This window comes from Nerophis ophidion, linkage group LG09 (assembly GCF_033978795.1).
Source record: "Nerophis ophidion isolate RoL-2023_Sa linkage group LG09, RoL_Noph_v1.0, whole genome shotgun sequence".
NCBI classification, from domain to species: Eukaryota; Metazoa; Chordata; class Actinopteri; order Syngnathiformes; family Syngnathidae; genus Nerophis; species Nerophis ophidion.
Window position 1 is genome coordinate 7949041 of NC_084619.1, and position 26026 is coordinate 7975066.

At 38.3% G+C, this 26026-nt stretch overlaps 1 protein-coding gene across 5 annotated transcripts in view; it reads right to left on the reverse strand.

Annotated features, from left to right (window-relative positions):
- wu:fc17b08 (ligand-dependent corepressor) overlaps window positions 1–26026 on the reverse strand; it is a 52447-nt gene that overhangs the window by 17985 nt on the left and 8436 nt on the right. For all 5 annotated transcript variants that reach the window (XR_009808067.1, XR_009808068.1, XM_061910187.1 and 2 more), the window contains exons 2-4: window positions 2510–2575; window positions 1984–2063; window positions 1752–1887 (exon numbers count right to left, since the gene is read on the reverse strand). Coding sequence is in view for 3 of the 5 variants with exons in the window: in XM_061910187.1 (XP_061766171.1) it covers window positions 1752–1887; window positions 1984–2063; window positions 2510–2575 (282 nt within the window). In the remaining 2 variants the exon portion in view is untranslated. The remainder of the gene's footprint in view (window positions 1–1751; window positions 1888–1983; window positions 2064–2509; window positions 2576–26026) is intronic.

The window sequence follows — 26026 nt, forward strand, 5'->3', positions numbered from 1 at the left end:
TAATTGCAATATTTTGATAAAAAAAACTATAACGATATGGCATCAGAGGGTTGGTCTTAAACTGGATTAGAAATTATTTAACAAACAAGAAACAATACATGAAGCTAGGCGAACAAACATCTACAACGCTAAATATATCCTGTGGTGTAACTCAGGGATCAATACTAGGACAAAAAAGTTTCAATTTCTATATAAATGACATTTGTAAAGTTACAAAAGATTTAAAGTTAGTATTATTTGCGGATGATACAACGGCGTTTAGTTCAGGAGAGAACACACAGAAGCTAACACAAATAACAACAAAAGAAATTAACAAATTAAAAAGATGGTTTAACAAAAACAGACTATCTTTGAATCTCAGTAAAACTAAAATAATGCTATTTGGTAGCAATAGAAGAGAAAGTCAAACCAAAATACAAATAGACGGAATAGAAATTGAAATAGTAAACGAAACCAAATTTCTAGGTATAATGATTGATGATAAATTTAACTGGAAATCTCATGTAAAAAATATACAACATAAAGTAGCAAGAAACACGTCAATAATGAATAAAGCAAATTATGTTCTAGACCAAAAATCACTTCATATTCTCTACTGCTCGCTCGTGTTACCATCTCTGAGTTATTGTGTACAAATATGGGGAATAAACTACAAAAGTACACTTAGTTCATTAACGGCGTTACAAAAAAGATCAGCTAGAATAATACATAATGTTGGATATAGAGAACAGACATACCCTTATTTATTGAATCAAAAATACTGAAATTCCACGACATAGTGAATTTGCAAACAGCTAAAATTATACACAAAGCAAACTATAACCTGCTACCCAAGAATATACAACAATTCTTCTCAAAAAAAGAGGAGAAATATAATCTTAGAGAAAAAAGTAATTCAAAACATTTGTACGCACGTACAACACTTAAAACCTTCTGTATATCAGTATGTGGAATTAAATTATAGAATGGATAAAGAAAATAAATTAAAAAAATGTACTAATATCCACTTCAAGAAACTCTTCAAACTTAAAGTATTTACAAAGTACAAAGAAGAAGAACCATTATAAACATTCTTAATTCATCTCACCCATCCATTCATTTTCAAGATAATCATACTCATCTCACCACATGAAATATAAATTACTTCACAGAGTATTATTTATTTATTTATTTTATTGTGATTACTTATGGAGTATATTGTGAATAAATTGAGAACAGGTAAGGGACAAAAGTTTTAGCAACTGTTACATAAAAGAAAAGGGGTAGGATTAAATCAACTCTGCTTCTTCCTACTCCTTTTCGAACATGATGAATAGACAAACTGGAAATTGTGATTAGATTAGAGATTAGATTAGATAGTACTTTATTTATTCCGTCAGAAGAGTTCCTTCAGGAAAATTACAATTTTCAGCACAATCCCATTCAAGATCAGACAAACATTACAGGGAGACAGAACAGGATCGCTGACGGGTCTGCCGGCTTCCAGCGCCCCTTACAAAATAGATGAGATACAGGTAAACATGGGGGGCGGGGGAAGGAAAAGAATAGAAGATTAAAATAAAATTTAAAAAAAATCGGTCTTAGCCTGGGCCCTGGAGTGGGGGTGCAGACTGAGGCCAAGGGGAAAAAAAATAAAAAATAAAATAAAATAAAAAACAACAACTCATAGCCATAGTACACATCCCTCTTACATGTGTGTATCATGTTGTATGCATGCATGTTCCAAATAAACTCAAACTCAACTCACTTACCTTTATTACAGAGGACTGCATTGAGAAATTCCTCTGCTTGCTTCTCTAATCTGCTGACGGTGGTCTGATCATTCACCGGGAGAGGTTTGAGCGGATCTTGGAAACTCTCCTCGCTACTTAAGCCAATCAAGTGTTCCTGTGAAGTGGTAAAACGGTTTAGGCAGGGTCCAATACGCATATACTGTTTTGTTTGTTTTTTTCAAAACACATGGAAAACAACAACAAGGCATACCTTTACTTTATCTCGTCGAAAACAGCAGAACAAACAATTTTCATCAAATGACCAGTCGGGCGATGCTGCAGGCTCCAAATCTGTGGACGTAAAAAACATGTCAAGCAGTTATTAACAATAATAATAATGAAATGCCTAATGTAAGAGTCTTCAGAGTGAATGCCAATTCCTAATGTGCTTCAGTAAAGGTAATCATGAGAAGTTATTTCCCAAATGCTAATATACAAATTCCACTGTATTGCATTATTGCCTGTGTAAATACGATGGAAATACAGTACATTGTCCACTAAAGTATCACATAAATCATGCATTATGGAGATGTCTGGAAAATATTTGACTTTTACATGGGCTTTGTGATGTCGACAGAACCAGCTTGGTCTGTCTCTTGAGCTGCCTTGTTAAGAAATGTGAACGTAGAAAGGTCACCACATGGTACAGTGAAGCCGTTATTGTGATAAAGACAACTGATTGCACTCAGTACGTGTCATTGATTCATTCAGTTAGGTCTGTACAGTAAAATACTTACCCTTAAATATCTGTAATTCTTCTACCAGCTCTGAGCCAAACAGACCTTCAAGAATGCTCTCAAAACCTGAGGAGAGAGGGAAAAAAAATTCACTTAAATTGGATCTAAAAGCTTAAAATACATTTGTAGCTTGTACCTGTTGAAGCTCGGAAATTACGTGAGTGTCGTCAAAAAGAAAATAGTCAGAAACTACACATGAAAAAAAATGTCACATCCATCATTGTCCGTCTCATCTTGACAACACCTGTGTGCACCCTGCTTGAGTTAAAATACACATTATCAGCTTTCACCCTGGGTTTTTACTTCAACAGTAACATGCCCTTCATCCTCCTGTTGCCAAGCAACTGAAGCAACTACAGAGTTGCAAAGCGACTGCATACTGTAACAGTGAAAAGAAATATAGAAGTGCCAGGTGGAATGATCAAAACATTCTCTCCAGTCTTGTGCAGCGCGCCAACAGATTAGCAATCACAACGGATCAAATTAGAGAAAAGAAAAAGGAAATATAGTCACCATAGATTAAAAAGCATCAACGCCTTAAAAGTGAAGTATTTTGATCCTGCACCCTCATCACAGTTTGAAAGGGCTTTGGATTTCAGTGCATTAACACTATATGTATAAGCAGTACGTAATGTATGCTGACTGCTGCAGGGGACAACATAACCACTTTAAAAACCACTACATGCATCAAATCATGCGCTAAAGAGGTCACATGGCGCATCTGTCCACTGAGCCGGATGTAAAATGTGTGCATTACTGTCTACAAGACAAACAATTCTCACAAAAAAAGATATGAACTAACAAGAAATGTTCATTCCATTCATCCAAAGATGTACTTACTGTAGATGTTCACAGATGATCCACTCCCTTTCCTAACTCAGTGAATTGGACCAAACGCTGTCATGTGTTAAAAATGCCCTCTCGCTGCCTCCCAACAAATTCCCACCCACTTTTTTTTTTTCATACAGCCAAACCGAGAAGGGGAGGGTGAGGGGTGGGTGGGGGGCTCGAAGTGGTGAAACACAGCCTTGCCTTTAGCTGCAGCACGAGTCTGTTTCTGGGTTACTGCACAGGACTCAGCTGAAACCATCCAATCCTACTTCTGAAATATTTCAGAGGCAGGGCGGGAAAGTAGGTCATCCACTTTCATTTGACAGAGCAGCACCATGACATCAAACTACTCTCCAAGAATTCAGTTTCGGGCATTTAAAACTGTGTCATTGAGTAATGCCATGACTCAAAGGCATTATTAACTATTTCCTACTGGCAGATGATGGAGTGCTGTATAGGCACTTGGGTGAAGAAAATAAACACTACATACATTTATCTTTAAAGCCAAACCGTTTGGGAAGCGGAAACATGTATTTTTTTTTAGGCCTTTACATGTGCAGAGTATAAAATATTAATGTTGTGTTCAGCTGTTCTGCAAGCTTTACCAAGTAAAATATAAAGCAATGGCCAGGGATGAAAAAAGCATGACAAACATACTCATTCTGCTGCTTCTGCTTGAGCATGGATAATTTGCAGGTGTTCACGTTTCATATTAATTTTAGAACAGGCCGGCCTGAAATGGAGCATTTACGCTAAAGGGAGAATTGGGATGGCTTTGAAGTATAATGAAAAAATTGCAGCTTGATACGAAATCAAGCACATATTCAGTGAAAGCATAAAAAAAGTAAAAATCCCAAAACAGAATACATAAAACCTGCCAATATTTACAATTGATTAAAACTATGGAAAATAACCATGTCATCCAGTCAATTGGGTAATTATCTTTATTTTTACCCCATGTCTAAATTGAATTAACACGATATTATTAAACTTCATAAACCGTAATTGTTCACCGTTAACACGCAAACCAACCCAAACCACCACAGCTTTTCACTTCCTTATTGATAGTTTGGTAGGGGAAAAAAAAGTACTGCGATTAGATTTTCAAATGATTTCATACATCCATCCATCCATCCATTTTCTACCGCTTATTCCCTTTCGGGGTCGCGGGGGGCGCTGGCGCCTATCTCAGCTACAATCGGGCGGAAGGCGGGGTACACCCTGGACAAGTCGCCACCTCATCGCAGGGCCAACACAGATAGACAGACAACATTCACACACTAGGGCCAATTTAGTGTTGCCAATCAACCTATCCCCAGGTGCATGTCTTTGGAGGTGGGAGGAAGCCGGAGTACCCGGAGGGAACCCACGCATTCACGGGGAGAACATGCAAACTCCACACAGAAAGATCCCGAGCCTGGATTTGAACCCAGGACTGCAGGACCTTCGTATTGTGAGGCAGACGCACTAACCCCTCTGCCACCGTGAATACCTCAGGTAAATATGGTTTGGTAGCCCATCAAACAGTATGCAGTTGTAAACGCAAAAGTTAAAAAAACAGAAGCGAAAAGACCCTTTTTCAAGACCTATAAGGATTCAAACCATTGCTAACTGAGGTTGTTTTAATTAAAACAGAGGTAAACCCCCTCAAAGAAACATAAATTAGCTGAATATATATATATATATATATAAAGCCATGTTTGTGGTATACACTGACATGTAAATTAGGGACGTGTTGATCTATTGGACGATTTTGGGGAATTGCTGATTAATGCATTTTATTGTTGATCACAAACATCGATCCCCTCCGACTGACACTGTATTTATTTTTAATACACCGGCTGACAAGCAGCTAGCAAATAAATATGTGTGCCCGTTGCCCAACTGTCCATTCACAGTGTGGAGCCGCTCCGATAAGCTAATAATCACCTCCACTACAGAAAATAAACATAATTTCTAGTATTTTAAGTATCATCATCAAGGCGGTACGAATTACACATAGAGAAAGAGAATAAGTAATATTGTGTTGATATTGTTAAACTGTCATTAGCACTCACCATAAATACATTGAAAAATGTACAATTAATACATGTGATTACTATCGGTATTGTTATCAGCCGATCCCACGCATGAATGATCGGTTTTGGAATTAGCAGCACAAAACCCTGAATGGAACACGCCTTGTTAATACATCTAAAAGGATAGCAAATGTGTAGAAAACTTTGGCCAAAAAGCAATGAGATTACCAGTTTCCAGGTCGCGTTAATGGTGCTTATGTCTGATCAAGGTGAACACTGACCAATCGGCCTTTTACTTGTCCTGACCTACATTTTTAATACCCCATTGAACCCAACTGTAACATGGGTTAAATCCAGATTTGGTGACCTGGCATTGCAGCCGTGAAGGTAAATTAATGTAATCAAACAGTGACCACAGACTTGTGAATATAATTTAAGCTGGTTAACTAAAATGGCGAAACAGAATAAGTAAGAACCTTTAAAGAGACGGAACAACACAGCCTGTATAGTCTATTCAAACTGTGACAACTTGCCCCAAAGCAGCACTACAGCTATAAACATCTAACTGTAGATCATGCAACACATCACAATCCTGCAGCTCAGCTTGTTTACACTCGACAAAAAGCTAGCGGTCCACCCTTAGAAATGGGTTAGCCACACAACAGTGTCAGAGTCAAGATGGCGACCATTCGGTTTGTCTCAAAGCCAAGACACAGCCATCTTTGTTTGCAGAGGTCTTTACAAACGACATTAAAATAAATATGCCAAGTGCATCTACATTTTGGATGTTGCTATCATTCCACTAAGACACGCTGGGTATACACAGGGTATATTTATTCAATTGTCAAACTGTAGCAAGGATGTTATCTTGCTTCAATAAATATTTACAAGTAGGGATGCAACGATTAGTCGACGTCCACAAAATTCGGTAATAAAATTTGTCGCCGACAATTATAGTTGTCGATAATAGTTGGTGACATCGTCACTCGTTTTTCCAAGTGGACACAGACACACGCGAGCCAAAGCGACCGGTAGACGCGGCCCGGGAAAAATTAAAGTATGGGAAACAATTTACCCTAGAAATGACAACGACACGAATAACTTGCTCAGTTTGCAAAGCAGACTTTGCTTTTTGTGACATATCTGAAAAAGAAATTTAAAACGGTTGTTGGTTCGCTTGTGGTTAGAGAAATGTATCATTTAATTTTAGATCATTTGTATTCCATTTTTTGACGTAATAGAATAAACTATCATCTTAGTCGAAGGACAGTCAGCTATACAGGCTATATAACTGTGTGCATGTTTCTAAAATGTAGTTATTTTAGCAGTGTGTTTGAGTTTAAAATAGAAATTGTTACCATTTGCCGAATACATTTTACATATAACAAGGGGTACAAGAAAAGCAAGAAAAACTTCTGCGCAGTAGACAAACTGCACTTTTTTGAGAAATCTAGACAACTTTGGTGCTGTTTTGTTGTTTGTTTGTAATGCTGCTATTTTAAATGTCCTTTGTTTATTTTTAACAAAATGTATACTTTAAATTGACAAATGTTTATCAGTTATTTTTGCAGCGGCATAATAAGCAGCACATTAGTTATGAATAAAGTAGTCATTATTTTTGTCCTTGTTAGTTAACGCATACCTAAAAATACCTCAAACTAAATTTAAAGGCCGATGGTTACTAAAAAAAAAAAAAAAAACACTGAAAAGTTGTGCGCTTAATAATCTGACTAATTGTTAAGATAGTCAATTAGTTGCAACCAAATTCAATTCAATTCAATTTAAAGTGACTCTCTGGGCAAATTTTTAAAAAGCACACTTCCTACTCAAACAAAACGGGGCAGTTAGAATCATTAATAATGTGACATTTTAAAGAAAAACAGCCTGTTTCTAAAATATTTTATATATGCATTTAATCTAAGTTCACTAAGTTTTCAAACAAACTTACGCACAAAGCTTGCTCCCAGATAATAAACAAAAACATTTTTTCAACAAGAAAGACGACAAGGGGAAAATCTAATTTAAAACACTGATATGTCAGCACAACACCAAAAAGTTTTAGTATATCAATATGCGGAGTAAAAGGATCCTTGTGGAGGTTGCCAGCTTTTGCAGCTAAAGTATGTCCGGACACAGTGTGGATCTTACTCTTGGCAACATTCTAATTTGTATAATGTTATTTTTAGACCAGATATAAAAACTGTACTTTTTATGGAATCATTTTCAGTGAATTTAATTAAGAGCTTCCCTTGGGAAGCAATACTTCGGCTTGAATAGAATATGTTTAACAAAAATGTAGCATTGCACATTTTGCATGCAAATTATCTCCAACATTGAGGTGAATAAAATGCAAACTTCCAACTTCTGTCTTGAATAACATACTTCTGCAAATAAAATTGTTGCATTGAGCATTGTATTCAAAACAAATAATGAGGTAAAACATTGAGAGGACTACAGTTTGTTTCAGTAAAGTAAACACAGCCTTTTTCATTCACACATCTTGGGGGTGTGCAAAGCGACTGCTTTAGTGATTGCTGTAGGCATTGTGCTTCTTTCTCATCATACATGGCATCATCATACATACTTAGTGTAAATTATTTCACAATAATAAGGTGATTTTTAGCCCTGTAGCTTTTTTTTTTATTGTTGCGTCTTGTTCGGCTCATAAAGAGTTGCATTTCCCGCTCTTGGCTAGTGGCTTCGGTTTAAAATGCTGGAATAAGTTAGTTGTGCTAATGCCTTTTTTGAAACAAACGTTGCACCGAGCAGTCACTTGCTCTACGCCTGTTGCCGTAAAACCAAAGTACTGACAACGCTTTTCTTTTCTTGCGAACAAACGTCACGCTCTCGTTAATATTAGCCATGTTTTGCTATGAGTGCAGCTAATGAGGTCTGGCCAATGAACTTGAAACACACAAAAAAAGGGTTCTAACATTATTTTAACAGATAATGTTAAAAACTGTTAGATAATGTCAAAATAATGTTAGATAATGCTTCTCCCATGGGATGTCAGAACCAAACCTAGAACTAACGTTTAAAGAACATCAACGGTAATGCCACATTCTACAACAGTCGGTTTTACTTTATTTTGAGTTTAAAAAATGTATACAAATTATTTACAATCACAAGTGTCTAAAAGGGCTTCACAAACTCACGACATCCCCTTATCTTAACCCACATATGGGCAAGGAAGAACTCAAAAGGCCCCAGCTGGGGAAAAAGAAGAAACCTTGAGTGATCGGCACTAATGCATGTCGAGTGGGTATAATTATATGAATTTGAATTAAATTAAATAGATATTGTGGGAGTCCAGTTCATTGGCAAGCAAATAGATAGTCATAGGAAGATCTTCTTCCAGACTCAGTGAGGCCAGTTACAAAGATGTAAATAATTGATATTTGGGCATTTGTCCATCGATTCGGAATCCCTCACGTTACGTTCATGATGCCTTGGAGAATTTATCTTTTTTCCGACCTCTAAACACGTCAACAGCCAAAGAATAACATTTTGTAACCTGTAACTCATTTTGAATTAGTTCTATTATGATATTAAAAGACAAATAATATTAATGATGTATATTGTTATTGCAAGAAGTTTCATCTTATATCATAATATGGATTTCAGGCCATATCTCTTTACTTGGGATGTTAAGCTAATTTCCTTTATTAGACAGGGCAAAAACCTGTCAATAGATAAGTTGAAAGAAAATTACTCTTTAGTGACAGTACTAAATTAATTATACCATTATCATTGCTTACTGTATTACTTTTTTTCATACACATACTGTTTCTTAATGTTAGAAACACAGATAATTCAGTGACTTGAATACATTTGTCCATGTTCCCCACCTCCAAAAAAAGTATTGCAGCGTTGAACCTTTTTCAAGTTATGCTAATCATGTCCAAAAACGGATTTCTTATCATGCAATGGATTGCTCCCATCTTCCCCATGTATGACCCACCCTTCTGCTCATGCTGCTGAGGGCGTACAGTGCTGCATCAACCCCCACTCAGCCCATCCCCCACTGTAACTACTGTACACATACAGTACAACAACTCATGCTTGCAGAACAGGAGCTCCCTCTGCTCAAATCAGCGTCGAGCCAAAATAGACCACTGCTAAATCTGCCATCTTTCCTCCCAAAACGCTTGGACAGCAATCATGCTTTTAATAATTTAAGACTGTGAGGCATCATGTTTTATAAATGCTGCACTATTCAGATGTTAGTGTTAATTTTGCATGTCAGTGAGGTAACCGAGCAACATTCCTTTACAGTAGAGATAAAAAGGAGGATGATGAGGGATAGGACATTTGTATGAATGGGCTGAGCTGCAAAGCATGAATGTTTTCTTCAATCTCAAAGAGATCGACCCTAGTACTTAACCATCAGGCAAGCTTTAATAATACACAAGTATAATTAAGGTTACACATTCTGTCCATAGAAAATACTGTATCGTCTAAAAAACAGGCAAGGAGCAGACAGTTTTGAGCAGAGAAAAAAAAATATGGAGCATTGTTACTTAAGATGATGTGATTCAGCTTGACATAAAAATGGTGCAATGCTCCACAAACTTGAAACGACAAAAAAAACATGATATAGATCAAATACAATATACCATTGTGAAAGGAACACCCTTATAAGATTGTTAATGGTGTTTTCTGATAAATATTAACATGGAGGGGCGGGGGAAATAAAGGCCAAAAGCCCATTAGGAGGAGTCTACTGGACCATAAAAAAGTAAGTAAGTTTAAATAATGCAATACGCCTTAGGTCAAAATTTGCTTTTTGGTATTTGTGCGGCAAAACTTTAACCCCGTGCACCCGCTAGCCAAAAAGCATCATTCAAAACATTCTTCAAATGTCAAGCAATGCCATTTCAAAACACATTTTTCCAGATCCGAAGAGAGGTAGTACATGTTGAGGCATACCATTTGCATCATGGGGGCCCTGAATGCATGTGAAAGCAAACATGCAAACAACTGGTGCTCCTGTTTTATAGGACAATTGCCCTTGTCCTGGGGTCTGTAGTTTTACTGCACACAATAAATACACTAAGACAAAATATCCATTTGAGTACGAGTAGGGTGGTGGTGGTGGCGGTGGCCTCTCCACCAAAAAGCCAAACAAAAGTATGTCCTTGTTATCATGGACAGAATAAGCCTTTCTACAAGCAAGCAGGCTGGTGTATTTGTCATGTACTCTGGAGCTTCACAATTGCAGCCCAAACACAAGGAGTGTTTGTCAATCATAAAGGGAGGGAGTGACGAGTGACAAAAAAACTATTATGTCCCCTTTTGTGGATGGTGAGCACACAGCCAACAAAGTAGGGTTAGGATTGTTCGGGATCATTACATAGTGAGAAGTCACCTGGTACGCAAGTTTTCATTCAGTCTACAAAAAGCTGGTTTAAAAAAAAACTACGGCCATAATGATAGTTTTTTTCAGGTTTTAGTTTGAAAACAGTCAGGCATAAAAATGGTCCCTAACCTACAATGAGTTCCATCCATCCATCCATCCATCATCTTCCGCTTATCCGAGGTCGGGTCGCGGGGGCAGCAGCCTAAGCAGGGAAGCCCAGACTTCCCTATCTCCAGCCACTTCGTCTAGCTCTTCCCGGGGGATCCCGAGGCGTTCCCAGGCCAGCCGGGAGACATAGTCTTCCCCATGGCCTCCTACCGGAACTCTACCATCAGTGTCGAGGATCCCGCAGACAATGAATTGTATTACTGTAACGTATTATTTTCGGGTCTCCCCATGTCTAGCATTAAAAGATTACAGTTGGTACAAAATGCGGCTGCTAGACTTTTGACAAGAACAAGAAAGTTTGATCACATTACGCCTGTACTGGCTCACCTGCACTGGCTTCCTGTGCACTTAAGATGTGACTTTAAGGTTTTACTACTTACCTATAAAATACTACACGGTCTAGCTCCAGCCTATCTTGCCGACTGTATTGTACCATATGTCCCGGCAAGAAATCTGCGTTCAAAAGACTCCGGCTTATTAGTGATTCCTAGAGCCCAAAAAAAGTCTGCGGGCTATAGAGCATTTTCCGTTCGGGCCCCAGTACTCTGGAATGCCCTCCCGGTAACAGTTCGAGATGCTACCTCAGTAGAAGCATTTAAGTCTCACCTTAAAACTCATCTGTATACTTTAGCCTTTAAAAAGACCTCCTTTTTAGACCAGTTGATCTGCCGCTTCTTTTCTTTTCTTTCTCCTATGTCCCCCCCCTCCCTTGTGGAGGGGGTCCGGTCCGATGACCATGGATGAAGTACTGGCTGTCCAGAGTCGAGACCCAGGATGGACCGCTCGCCTGTATCGATTGGGGACATCTCTACGCTGCTGATCCGCCTCCGCTTGAGATGGTCTCCTGTGGACGGGACTCTCGCTGCTGTCTTGGGTCCGCTTGAACTGAACTCTCGCGGCTGTGTTGGAGCCACTATGGATTGAACTTTCACAGTATCATGTTAGACCCGCTCGAATTCCATTGCTTTCGGTCCCCTAGAGGGGGGGGGGGGGGGGGGGGGGGGGTTGCCCACATCTGAGGTCCTCTCCAAGGTTTCTCATAGTCAGCATTGTCACTGGCGTCCCACTAAATGTGAATTCTCCCTGCCCACTGGGTGTGAGTTTTCCTTGCCCTTTTGTGGGTTCTTCCGAGGATGTTGTAGTCGTAATGATTTGTGCAGTCCTTTGAGACATTTGTGATTTGGGGCTAAATAAATAAACATTGATTGATTGATTGATTGATTGATTGATTGATTGATAAAACTGCAGGCCACTTTCCTATTCTTAATTTTTTTTTTTTTTTTAAATTAAAAACCCCCGAAAAATCAGCAAAAAATAAATACTAATTAATACATTTGAATTAGTATGCCACCTTAGCATATAATAAAACAACATTTAAACAAATTGTAACCTTTTAGATTATATTTTTCAAGTATGGCCAATGTTTCAGAATACTTTTTTCATGCGGGCTGTTGAATTTCATTTATAAAATAAAGCATACGCCAATAACAATTAGGTTATGGCTCGCAAATGCCTCCCGGGATGGACATTGGTCTACAGAACACTGGACTAGTGATGTAATTATAATAACATTTCATTGGGGACGGCCTGGCTCGAGTGGTAGAACTTGAGGTTACAGGTTCGATTCCAACTTCTACCATCCGAGTTACGTCCGTTGTGTCCTTGGGCAAGACACTTCACCCTTGCTATCGATGGGTCCTGGTTAGGGCCTTGCATGGCAGCTCCCGCCATCAGTGTGTGAACGTGTGTATGAAAGGGTGAATGTAGAAATGGTGTCAAAGTGCTTTGAGTACCTTGAAGGTAGAAGAGTGCAATACAGTAGTATAATCCATTTACTATTTATCATGATTATTGTCACCAAAATTATAACAGTTATTATTCAATCAATCAATCAATGTTTACTTATATAGCCCTAAATCACTAGTGTCTCAAAGGGCTGCACAAACCACCACGACATCCTCGGTAGGCCCACATAAGGGCAAGGAAAACTCACACCCAGTGGGACATCGGTGACAATAATGACCCAGTGGGACGTCGGTGACAATGATGACTATGAGAACCTTAGAGAGGAGGAAAGCAATGGATGTTGAGCGGGTTCTAACATGATACTGTGAAAGTTCAATCCACAATGGATCCAAAACAGTCGCGAGAGTCCAGTACAAAGCGGATCCAACATAGCAGCGAGAATCCCGTTCACAGCGGAGCCAGCAGGAAACCATCCCAAGCGGAGGCGGATCAGCAGCGCAGAGATGTCCCCAGCCGATACACAGGCAAGCAGTACATGGCCACCGGATCGGACCGGACCCCCTCCACAAGGGAGAGTGAGACATAGAAGAAAAAGAAAAGAAACGGCAGATCAACTGGTCTAAAAAGGGATTCTATTTAAAGGCTAGAGTATACAAATGAGTTTTAAGGTGAGACTTAAATGCTTCTACTGAGGTGGCATCTCGAACTGTTACCGGGAGGGCATTCCAGAGTACTGGAGCCCGAACGGAAAACGCTCTATAGCCCGCAGACTTTTTTTGGGCTTTGGGAATCACTAACAAGCCGGAGTCCTTTGAACGCAGATTTCTTGCCGGGACATATGGTACAATACAATCGGCAAGATAGGATGGAGCTAGACCGTGTAGTATTTTATACGTAAGTAGTAAAACCTTAAAGTCACATCTTAAGTGCACAGGAAGCCAGTGCAGGTGAGCCAGTACAGGCGTAATGTGATCAAACTTTCTTGTTCTTGTCAAAAGTCTAGCAGCCGCATTTTGTACCAACTGTAATCTTTTAATGCTAGACATGGGGAGACCCGAAAATAATACGTTACAGTAATCGAGACGAGACGTAACAAACGCATGGATAATGATCTCAGCGTCTTTAGTGGACAGAATGGAGCGAATTTTAGCGATATTACGGAGATGAAAGAAGGCCGTTTTAGTAACGCTTTTAATGTGTGCCTCAAAGGAGAGAGTTGGGTCGAAGATAATACCCAGATTCTTTACCGTGTCGGTAGTGTTCAATGTGACTAAAAAATCATGATACACAATTATAACAAAGTTGTATTAAAAAAAAATGCATATAATAAATAAATAGTCATACAATATACTTTCTTGGCAGAAGAAATACGCTATTTAATAATATTGTTCTGGCTACTTAAGAGCCATATTAATTGTATTTGCGTATTTAACATGATGATCTGCCATTTTAATTTGTAAAAGCATGGGCACCTCATGTTCGGTTTATGTAATGTCACGCAGACTCACTTCCTGCTGTCAAATTGCTTCGAGTATAGATTGACCTCTCTAAGAGAGCACAGGCAGTAGGTTTAATGTGCACAATTGAATATCTTAGTTGCTCGGATTACAGGGATGTAATGGTATAGGGCAGGGCTATTCAACTACATAATGAAGAAGGCCGCAGTTTCAAGAGTCTAAAGGCTTGGGGGCCGGACATCGAAATGTGGATGTTTCGTCAAAAAGTGCTTCAACGGGTTATATTTCTTTAAGACTGTATTATTCTGCCCTCGTCACTTGTTTCCAGAATGAGCAGCTAGTTATTAGTATGAAGAAAAATAAGCTCCAGTTTAGGTTGAGGATTGATGTTCTTTCTTTCGAATTATTTTCTTTCATTAGTTTTATTTCTTTACACTTCTTCCTCTATTTAGGTTTATAAGACTGAAAGTATAAACATAACAATAGTATGACATCCATAATGTATTTGACATAAATGAAATAGAAGGTATGTTTACACATGTAGAAATGACACATCATACATAGTACATAGACTTATCACTATTAGCGTTGTCGCCATCTACTCATCTAAATTTAGCACTACATGTATTAAACGAGGTTTGATCATTACTCTCAAGACTAAAAAACAACACAACCACAAATACAAAAGACATCACAAAGTCAGCTATTTCAATTCAAAACAAACTAAATATTTATGCACAAATGATATACACCCACAAATGTTTGACCAAGTTTCGAGATGAAGCTTACACACTGCGATTTCTACCATTGTTTCTGCTTGTCTGGATCAATGTGTCTGTCGCTGAAAATGTCCACCAGAAAACAATACGTGATCAACCCAAGTTTTAATGGTTTCATCAAGCCTATTTGGGTGATGTTTGGCAGGCCGAATGAAAAGCCTTGACGGGTCGGATGAGAACTGCGGGCCACCAGTTGAAAAGACCTGGTATAGGGCTTGAAAGTGTAGTAAATACAATGCATTTTGGGTCTTGCTGGCCTCAGAATAGCTTATTTACATGGTTGAATACAAGACTCTATTAAAGTTTTGTTCTTTTCTTTAAGAAGTTAAAAACATAGTGCGAACGGGCAGCATCATTAACTGCCACAATTGTCATGATCGCTTCAGAGAAAAAAAACGATTTGTTGAGATTTTTTACATTCCCAGTGTGAAAGCAAAGCCTGGTAAGTGAGCTAATAAAAAGACGGAAATTGGCCTGGATAGCAGCCGTGAGATTATTAAAAAACACGTTTAATGCCATCGCCTGGTACATGTGGGTTTATTCACAGCATTTTCAGACTGGTAAGTTTGAATCAAAGCATGTTTGATTCAATTTTACACGTTGCATTTAGATGACTGTTTGCCAAACTCAAAGCTAGGTGGAGAAAAGCATTTTGTCTTTACCTTTTTATTAACGGGTAAGCACAAAAATGAATCAGTATTATTTGCGGACAAGTAGCACAACATATTTAAAGGTCATAATGGGCTGTTTTTAAAGCCCCACTTAAGATCTTTAAATTTTTGGTTGATTTTGGCAGTGCCAGGGGACCAATGCGTTAGTGTTTTGCTCGAAGGAAGATCACATTTCCCATGAGGACCTGTGCATGTAGCGTCAAACTGCAATGTTAGCACAAGTATAATTTCTCTAATGGCAATGCTAATGTTAAATAGCAGACAAGGAATGATCTTGGATTGCGCTACTACCAAGATAGCATCGGCGTAGATGCAGGTCGGAAGCAAAGAAAGACTGGCAGGAGATTTTTTTCCAAGGAAGTAGATTGGTGTCTATTTATTGCTAACACTCAAATATTTCGAATCAAAGCATGTTTGATTCAGTTTTACACGTTGCATTTAGATGACTGTTTGCCAAACTCAAAGCTAGGTGGAGAAAAGCATTTTGTATTTACCTTTTTATTAACGGGTAAGCACAAAAATGAATCAGTATTATTTGCGGACAAGTAGCACAACATATTTAAAAGTCATAATGGGCTGTTCTTAAAGCCCCACTTAAGATCTTTAAATTTTTGGTTGATTTTGGCAGTGCCAGGGGACCAATGAATTAGTGTTTTGCTCGAAGGAAGATCACATTTCCCATGAGGAACTGTGCATGTAGCATCAAACTGCAATGTTAGCACAAATATAATGTCTCTAATGGCAATGCTAATGTTAAATAGCAGACACAAGGAATGATCTTGGATTGCGCTACTACCAAGATAGCATCGGCGTAGATGCAGGTCGGAAGCAAAGAAAGACTGGCAGAAGAGTTTTTTCCAAGGAAGTAGATTGATGTCTATTTATTGCTAACACGCAAATATTCAATAGCTATCATTAGTATTATCATTTTGATTTGAGCATCGAAAGTCGCTTACTAGTTTAGCAGGAACAGTGCCAAGGCAGCCCTCCTCATCTTTGAGCTCACACCAGCGGGTGAAAGCCAGGCAATGTTGATCTTGACTGTCCTTTTGTTTCTTTGGTTGTTTTGGAACTTAGGCCATTATAGCAGTAATTGCACAGAGGAGTTCTTCTTCTTCTCAGTACATTCAATCAATCGCAACTAGACTGTTTGGTTTGTCTTAGAAGATGTTTTGCCGCTCAGCTGAGTTGGATTTTTCAGTTCGTGTTCATAGACTTAGATTGGTCAGATCTTGTCTATCTCGAAAGGGATGTCATTCAACTAATTGTATATGGATGTATAATACCAAAAGTTATGAAAATATTTTATGAAGGTTGAAAAGTTACTTAGTGCTGCTTTGAAGGGAAACCTGCTGGAAATGAGCCAGGGCTCCCTCACTCCAGCTTGGACACATAAGACATGAACGCCGGAGATTATGCGCAATCCAAACGGTGGACAATGCGCCTCAAAATTCTTCACCAGTATTAAATCTGACTCTGTTGACGAGATATATACTGTCGACAAGTTTGGCTTTGACAATGGCGGCAGCTAACTCAAATCTCTTGCCCATTGGACATGCTCATATGGATCAATTCCATCAATTTTACTTATTTTTCAAGACAGCTAGCCTTAGGGTACGGTTTGTCGTTGTACAGTCCCTTGATTTTTTTTCTACAATCCATTTGAATTTAGTTTGTAGCTCTGTCTCATATTACAGTACAGTGCAGGCTTGTGAACAAAATCTTTAGCAAACAAAAAAGGCTACCCATGCCCTACAATTCGTTGCAAAAATGCATGCCTTTTGGAGCCCAATATTGCAGTTTCAAAATCCTTACAATAATTCTGTGAAGTGTAACTGTATCAAAAGAAAACTTGGTGAGGGTAGTTTTTTCAAGCACTTTTGCATAGGTTGATCTGAAAATCAAACTACAGCTCCCGAAATCCTCGACGCAGCCTGGGACCAGCAAGCATGGGACGTTGTAAAAGGGAGAAAAAAAAGGAAACATGCGGGAGAAGTGTGTTCGCAGTAGGTAAGAGAAATAGTTTTCTTAAATTTTTATGTTTTACACTTGTTAAGCGATATTTGTACATTGTCAGTTTAAAGACACTCAACAGTATTTTGTTTTTTCCCCCCCAATATTTGCTGGAACCAGTTAATGTTCCCACACAATTGTTTGCACTTAAAAATACTTGTTAGTAAAAATTAATACAATCAGAACGTTTGAGCGTTTTTGTTCAATTACAGTAGGTGTGTTTATCCTACACATTCCTGCCACTTTATTTTAAACACTTTGGCCTTTTCACCATTTTTTTTTTACAATATCACAATAATATCGTACCATGGCCTTAAAGGGGAACAGCACTTTTGGGGGGAATTTTGCCTACTTTTCATAACTATTATGAAAGACAAGTCGACGGATGTATTTTTTTCCTCAAATTATTTAAATTCAAACTCGTAAGTAAACGTAAATAAAAGTCTGCTCACAACGGAGCCAATGGGAGGTCCTTTATTCCATCTTCCACTCATTAATTAATAAATAAATTAAAAAATATGTTTTTCCAAGATGGCGCTGCTGTAGTGGCTGCTGTTGGCAGGAGCTCTGTGCTCTTGTTTTCATGTGTTATTATATTTCTTTGCCTTTTGGTCCGGGACCCTTTGGGACTGTGTGACAAGGGGTGGCACTTTTGTGACCTCTGTGGTGCTTTTTTTGTGGACTTCTGGATCTGCCTCCCGGGAGCCTTTTGGCCATGGAGACCAGCTGCTGGGTGTCTGCCACACCAGAGTCGGTTTGGAGGGACTGGAGGAGATGCGGATGAGGGGACAGGGCTGCAGAGCTAGCACTGAGCGCTGGGACGGAGAGGCTTCGCGGTGTCTTGGCTGGGTGAGCAGGTGTCGGACACCTCAGTCTCCTTGGACGTATCATCGCTCATCCATGCGGACTGGACACTGGCCGAGAGTGGAGTCGGCTGTCTTGGTTGCTTTGTTGGGTCTGCTCCTGTCTCTGGCCATGCTCCCTCCAACCCAGCGGTTGGAGGGAGCATGGCCCCTTTGTTTACCTGTATCTCATGTTTTTTGTAAGGGGCGCTGGAAGCCGGCAGACCCGTCAGCGATCCTGTTCTGTCTCCCTGTAATGTTTGTTTGATCTTGAATGGGATTGTGCTGAAAATTGTAATTTTCCTGAAGGAACTCTCCTGACGGAATAAATAAAGTACTATCTAATCTAATCTATCTAAAACCCAATAAATAACCATCCAAAAAAGCGCCAACTATACTTAGTTTACATTGATTTCTTGACATGAATACTAACCATGTATTAGTGATATTCCTTTTCATCTACCGTATTTTTCAGACTATAAGTCACAGTTTTTTTTTAGAGTTTGGCCGGGGGTGCGACTTATACTCAGGAGCGACTTATGTGTGAAATTATTAACAAATTACCGTAAAATATCAAATAACATTATTTAGGTCATTCACGTAAGAGACTAGACGTATAGGATTTCATCGGATTTAGCAATTAGGAGTGAAAGATTGTTTGGTAAAGGTATAGCATGTTCAATATGTTATAGTTATTTGAATGACTCTTACCATAATATGTTACGTTAACATACCAGGCACGTTCTCAGTGGATTATTTATGCGTCATATAACGTACATTTATTCAGCCTGTTGTTCACTATTCTTATTTATTTTAAATTGCCTTTCAAAATGTTTATTCTTGGTATTGGGTTTTATCAAATAAATTTCCCCAAAAATGTGACTTATATCCAGTGCGATTTATATATGTTTTTTTCCTTCTTTATTATGCATTTTCAGCTGGTGCGACTTATACTCTGGAGCGATTTATACTACGAAAAATACGGTAATTTAACAAGATTCTATCAGTCGGCATCCTAAGGACACTAATCATTGCACAGTAAGTGATGTTTTATTATGTTCGTTAAGCCTGCAGTGAGCAGAAATCAGTTGTGAAGACAAAAAAACAAATGTGATATGTTTTGTAAATGAATGCTTAAAATTATTAAAATATGGTATATATTAAATATTATAAATGTGCCTGTTACTACATTACATATATACTTACGCCATGTATATAAGACCTAAATGGAGGTGTTTGGATGTCTTTTTAAAAGGCTTTATAGGCAGAATCGAACGGCTCCCATAGGCTCAATAGTAAGCTGACTTTTTATCTCATTTATTTAAAATTCAAAATGTTGAATTATCCGAAGAGCTTTGCACGAGTTAGCCATTGTAGTCCGACGTAGTCAACAATTTCCTTCTTTATCTCTAGCCTCTTGTTAAGAGGCAGACTGGCTCGTACATGCACATAGCTCCGACCGCTGTGGCCATTTCTAATACAAATTAGCGTATAATTCGAACTTATATTTGTCAGTAGACTCTGTAAGAAAGCCCTAAAAACTACAACAAGGCTGATGGGGAAAAGAATCAGTTAAAGTGGAGGCACATAAATAAGACTGCCCACAAAACAGTGCATCTTGAAGAAACGGTCAGAAAGCTACTTGAAGATAGTCTGCAAAACATAATCTATGCAAAATTTTTACCATTTGGTCCATTACATGTTGTGTAGATCACAAGGAAGTGTTTTGAAATTAGAAAACACATTATATGATCAATTTAATCGGGAAAAGAGGTTAATGTCTCTTGTATTTATGATAGCAGTTCAACTAGCAAGCGCTAGCTTATCTCTCTGGTAAATGAGCAGCATCCCCAGTCTACGACTTTGTCAAAAGGTTTATCTATAACGGTTTTACGATAATTTTATTTAAAATGGTATTACTAAATGTGGGACGTTTTACTTTGGTTTATCATGATATTGTTTATCATTACATAGTGTATATCAACTAATATAAGCGTAAATACGTTGAAAATACTGTAATTTTAATCTTTGGATGACTTGACATAGATTCTTCTGACAGTCACATGTCCTGGCCTGACTGCTATACTCTGCTATTGTGTTCTTGGTCCAAAATAATAATTAAAAAAAAACATTCTTTAATGAAAATGTCTTTCCTGAGCTATTTATTAATAACCACTTGACCTCTAGAGTCAAAAAGCTGGTTCGCATTAATAAAACATGGCTTCTGTGTTTCGACAAGCACAATGCATGGTGGCCACTTTACATGAGATTGATGTACTGTGACATTTTGAGATCAGAGACATCACAAGACATCGGAGTGAAAAAATGTTTACCACTGTGGCTTAAGTAGGGGTTTAAAGCCCTTATTTTCAAAAAGCCAAATATGTAAGGTGGCCAATTGCAATAAGTTCAGTGAAGATGTTTCCTTCAGTAGAGATAACAAAGATGCATTGTGTAGTATTGGGCATGGGAACTGTTGACCACTGAATTATGGGACGGATTACTTAAACCTTGAGTCCACACTGGATGTTGCCATGTCTAAAGGAATACAAACTGTACTTTCATGAAGATTTTGGATTAAACATATATAAGTTTGCTTTAGAGGATGCGTTTAGGGCAGGGGTCGGGAACCTTTTTTGGCTGAGAGAGCCCTGAAAGCTAAATATTTTAAAATGTATTTCCCTGAGAGTCATATAATATTTTTTTAACACAGAATACATCTAATTGCGTGCATTTTTAAGTAAAACCAACATTTTTAGAGTACAATAGGTCTCCCATTATTTTTAATAACAGTTATTCTGAAGCTAAGAAATAATAAATAAAATACTTATTACCATTAATGGAACTTCTTAAACAGGTCCGGTAGAAAAAGGGATGGATGGCTTAAAATGCGTGGGAATGTTTTATATTTTGAACGTTATTTTCAAAACTGTGATTACCAGTGAAACTATTCATTATTTATCGTGTTAAGCAATGTCAGCTAAGATTTATCTGAGAGCCAAATGCAGTCATCAAAAGAGCCACATCTGGCTCGAAAGCCATAGGTTCCCTACCCCTGATTTAGGGAATATACAGTATAATACCTATAAATCAATAGGTAGAAAACAGAAAGTTATAATTTTCTGTCATTTAACGTTACACTCACAAGTTGTTCGCAGCTGTATTAGCTTGGACTTGCACTATTATTTAAGTTGATTGTTACATTATTACTATATACACAACAACACATTCATGTTAAGTTGCCAAATGACATCTCCTGGCACACAATCTACGGTTAACAGAGAATGGTCCAAAGAAAATAAAATAGCCAGCATGCTGCAGTTTCCTGAGAGAAAATGTTGATGTCAAAGGCCAGAGGAGAATGACCAGACTAATTTAAGCTGATGGAAGTAAAAGCACAAAATCCATTACTCTTATCTGCTAAGAACACCACCAATAATAAATAAAGAGTACAATTTTGTACATCCTCTCTCCAAAATTGGACACCAAACGATTTGAAAAACCTTAATGCTGCTATATTCGGATAGTTGAGGAATAATGACAAATAAACTTAATCAAGGCATAAAATCCCCCCAGCCTCGTGTTAACAATTTAGGTAAGTGGTGTAATAGGGTAAAGTATATTTATAAGCATCATGAGGAATCACATCAGATTGTTCTCTTGTATTATTGGCCGTACTATTGGTTGCAAGCATGTAAACAGGAAGAAGGTTTAGCCTACAAACTAAACTAGGAAATAAAATGTAGAGTGAAATTAACAATTACATGTTATACATTGTGAAAAGAAAACCCAAATCTGAATATGATCTCGGTAAGCCACTGGTTTAATCTGTTTATTACCTGTAGGTATATCATGTTTATGGTCAAACCTGATTAGATTGAGGGGGAAAGGCTTTATCTCCACAATCGAATCACGTCAGAATAATGAGATATTTCAACTGATTTTGATTATTTGTCAGATTAAACAAAAGCAACACAGTATGTGCATGTTTTGGCAAAGCATTTTGTCTGCAGTTCGGAAGTAGAACTGTTCATAATACATGGTTTGCTCCAAAAGGTTCAAGATGTCTTCTTGTTTATATCCTTTTTAAAATTGATTATAGTCAGATATTAGATTAAATTTTTACTTGACATGTTTACGATTGTAATCTCTAGAAGGGTCACCCGACCACTGTGACGTGCTGCTTATCAGCTGTTCTTATAGGCGGGTCAACCAGGAAGACCTGTCAAGTCTACCTCTGCACCCAATAGTAGACAGTATCGGTTCCATTACAAGTAATCTATTAAAAGCGCTTGTTGAAATAATAGAACCCCTCCGTGGCCTCACAGAATACCACTGCAAAAATTAAAAACAACTCGCACGAGATCGTAACACGTCACAGTTGAAACCAGATCAAATGTTTATTTCACATTACGTCATTTCATGGTTCACCCAAACCCCAGTCGATGTCACACAGCACATTGACAATAATTGCATTACAAAAGACAGGACTATAAAAGCAATAACCAACCTCACACCTGTAGACATACACAGAAATACTGCATTTTGTTGCAAAATCCACATACTTTCAATACAAAGGAATAGTATACTAACAAAAAGAGGGATTCACAAGGGCAGACCCCTTATCAGCAATAACAAGCCGTTTCTTCAAGAAAGACCTGGAAAATACTGCCATCAACACAGCAGCCATACACTGCAGACCCACCTTCTGGAGAAGACATGTGGATGCCATTCTGGGGAAAATAAAAATGGGACACACACACAGGATCTGACAGACCTCCCCAAGATAAGGTTGAAACTTTAAATTCACACATGAAGAGGAAATAAACGGGACAATAACTTTTCTGGACATGAAAATCCACCGCAAAAAATGACGGCAGTCAAAACATTACTGTTCGCAAAAACCGACACTCACCGACCAATATCTACTCTGGACTTCCGAGCATCCCGAAGCACACAAACTTTCGGTCGTGAGAACACTATTAACGGGCCAACATCAAAACAGAAGAAGAAGAGAGACAAAGGGAAGAGAAACATTAAAAATGCATTCAGAAACTGCCAATATCCGACCTGAGCCATCAAAAAAGAGGAACAACAAGTAAAAAAAAAAAACTAAGAAAAGAGAACAAAGAAGAAAACCAAAGAAAAACCTGACATAAAAAACAAAGAGGCCATAACCTTACCATTCATTAGTAGGATAACAAAACCAATACAGTGGGTAATGAAAAAACACAAAATAAACAATTAAACTTCACACAAAAACAAGACCGTTAAACATCTTAAGGACAAAACAAAACAAGACAAGAAATGCAAAGTAATTTACGCAATCTTATGTGGAGAAAGTCATACAACGGAGAAGCAGGAGAAAGAAAGAACATCAGAAAGAATGTGAAAAAAAATAACTGGGAGGTTCACAATAAGCCTAAATGAAAATCTGAAAAGGAAATTTTCAAATCAGCCATTTTAAATCATCATAAAGGACTGGGACAACACCGATACCATTGGGACAGAAAGTACCAAATTCAAACGATGCATTAAGGAGGCAAATTAATTAAGTAAGCGGCCCAACAGATAGGATGAGGGAGCATTCAAGCTCTCACATACCTGGGACTCCCTCCTCCATTAACCATCAAGCGGGAAAGTGGGGGAGGGTAGGTCAACCAGGTAGACCTGAAAGTCCAGCTGGTTGGCCACACCTATAAGAAAATCTAATGGGCAACAGTTCCCATTAGACAGGTCACCCATCTAAAGAAAACTGCAGATGGCAGTCGAAACATGTGAGGTAGAAATTACATCTAATATCTGAAAAATATTGTCCGACTACAAGACAATTTGAAAGGAAGATTTACGGAGTGTATGGAGTGGTTTTAACTGTACAGGCGGGCGATCCAGTCCACCCTTGAACTCAACTACAGTGGCACCTCGGTTTCTGTACGCCCTACTTACTATTTACAGGATTTGATGTTCGATTAAAATGTTTGTCGAAATGTTGGCCCTCTTTATGTATAAACCTCAGTTAGCATATGGCCAAACATTGCACGTAACAGACTATTCCGTTTGCCCAAACAAAGAACCGCATATGTAGACGACTCAGTCCTTGTACATTGCGTTTTACTACCGAACTCAAAACTCAAAAAATTTTGCGTGCATGTTCCCAAAACACTACAATATAAACCTGTGACATGTGTATTTAAAAAGAAAAACAAACTTTCAAATAGGAAATGTTGTTGGAAAACATTACAATAGCATGTACTACAAACAACTACAGTAGTATTATAAAATAATGTAATAATATTGTTTCGAATTTTCCTTGGAGAGTGGACTTTTGTAGATGTCTCCCACGGGCTGTTTCTCCGTTGTGTAAACAAAATCAAAATAATTGTTGTTTATGTTGCACACGGATGTATTTGAGTGGTGGACTAGAGAAGTCAGAGTTAACTAGTAATGTAAATATCTTTGTACCAAACCATTAAGTTGATAAAAAAAAAAAAAAAAAACGGCAAACACGTCATCTGAGGCTTCTCAATATTTTCATGGATAAATGTTTGTCTTTTGGACGTCTGTGGCTACATGCCACACAGGCAGGCTGAGGCTTGTGTGAAGCGGACAGACACTGCGGCGGGGCTGACTCGGCAGATAGGCTGCTAACTGGTAGGACATGTCTTTCATGATTTGTTTCTCTGATTCCATTGTTCGCTTCTCCTTCTTCTCACCAACTTTCTCAGTTCCAGTGGCTATTGAGCAAGAGTGTGTCGATCCAACGAGCACGTCAACTGTCCAATCAAAATGTATGTTGATTTCTTGTGCTAACAAAGCAGGAACAGCAATGTGAAAATGTAAACAGTTTAAATATACATCTTGGAAGTTGTCTCCGCTGTTTTCCCCAGATACGGTTGAAAATAAACTTCATAAACAATATGTAAATTTACCCTGTTACCATATTAGGTACACTTGAGCGTCATAAAAATGGCTACTTTTAGAAGCAATTATGACACTGCATGTTGCATGTCAGTGTTATTATGCACTTTCCAAGATTAGCTGAAAATATTACTTTATCCTACCGTTTATATTGTACTTTGCTCATATTCGTAAGCTCCTCCCCCTCTCGGTTTGAGCTTGACATCATGCCCATATAAGTACGTCCACTTCGCTGTGACATCACAATGTAGCCAGACTGCAAAACCCCACAAACAGTGGCACCCAAAACTGCAGGCACATTCACGCCAAAATGCATGAACCTTATGATTTGATGTTTTGGTAATGCTTAACATGAGTATCCAACATTGTAACAACATTCGTAAGTCCTAATAAATCATAATTTCATAATAGATCTCCTGAAAATGTTTATTAATCAATTTCCTTCATCATTTGTATTATTTTGAAATGATTTGTGCATGTAAAACTACGATGTGTTGCAGAAAATGCATATACTGTTAAGATTTCAGGGTCTCTACCATAGGCACAGATCTACATTTCGGCCAGTGGGTGCTCGGACGGGCGGTAAATCTGATGCTACTTTTCTGAGTCTATGTCTACATTAAGCCGGATAACCCCTTAAAGAATAATTATTTAGCCTAAGGTGCGTTTGAGCCACATTAAACTATCGTTTAAGGTCCCCCTCCTCAGACAATTT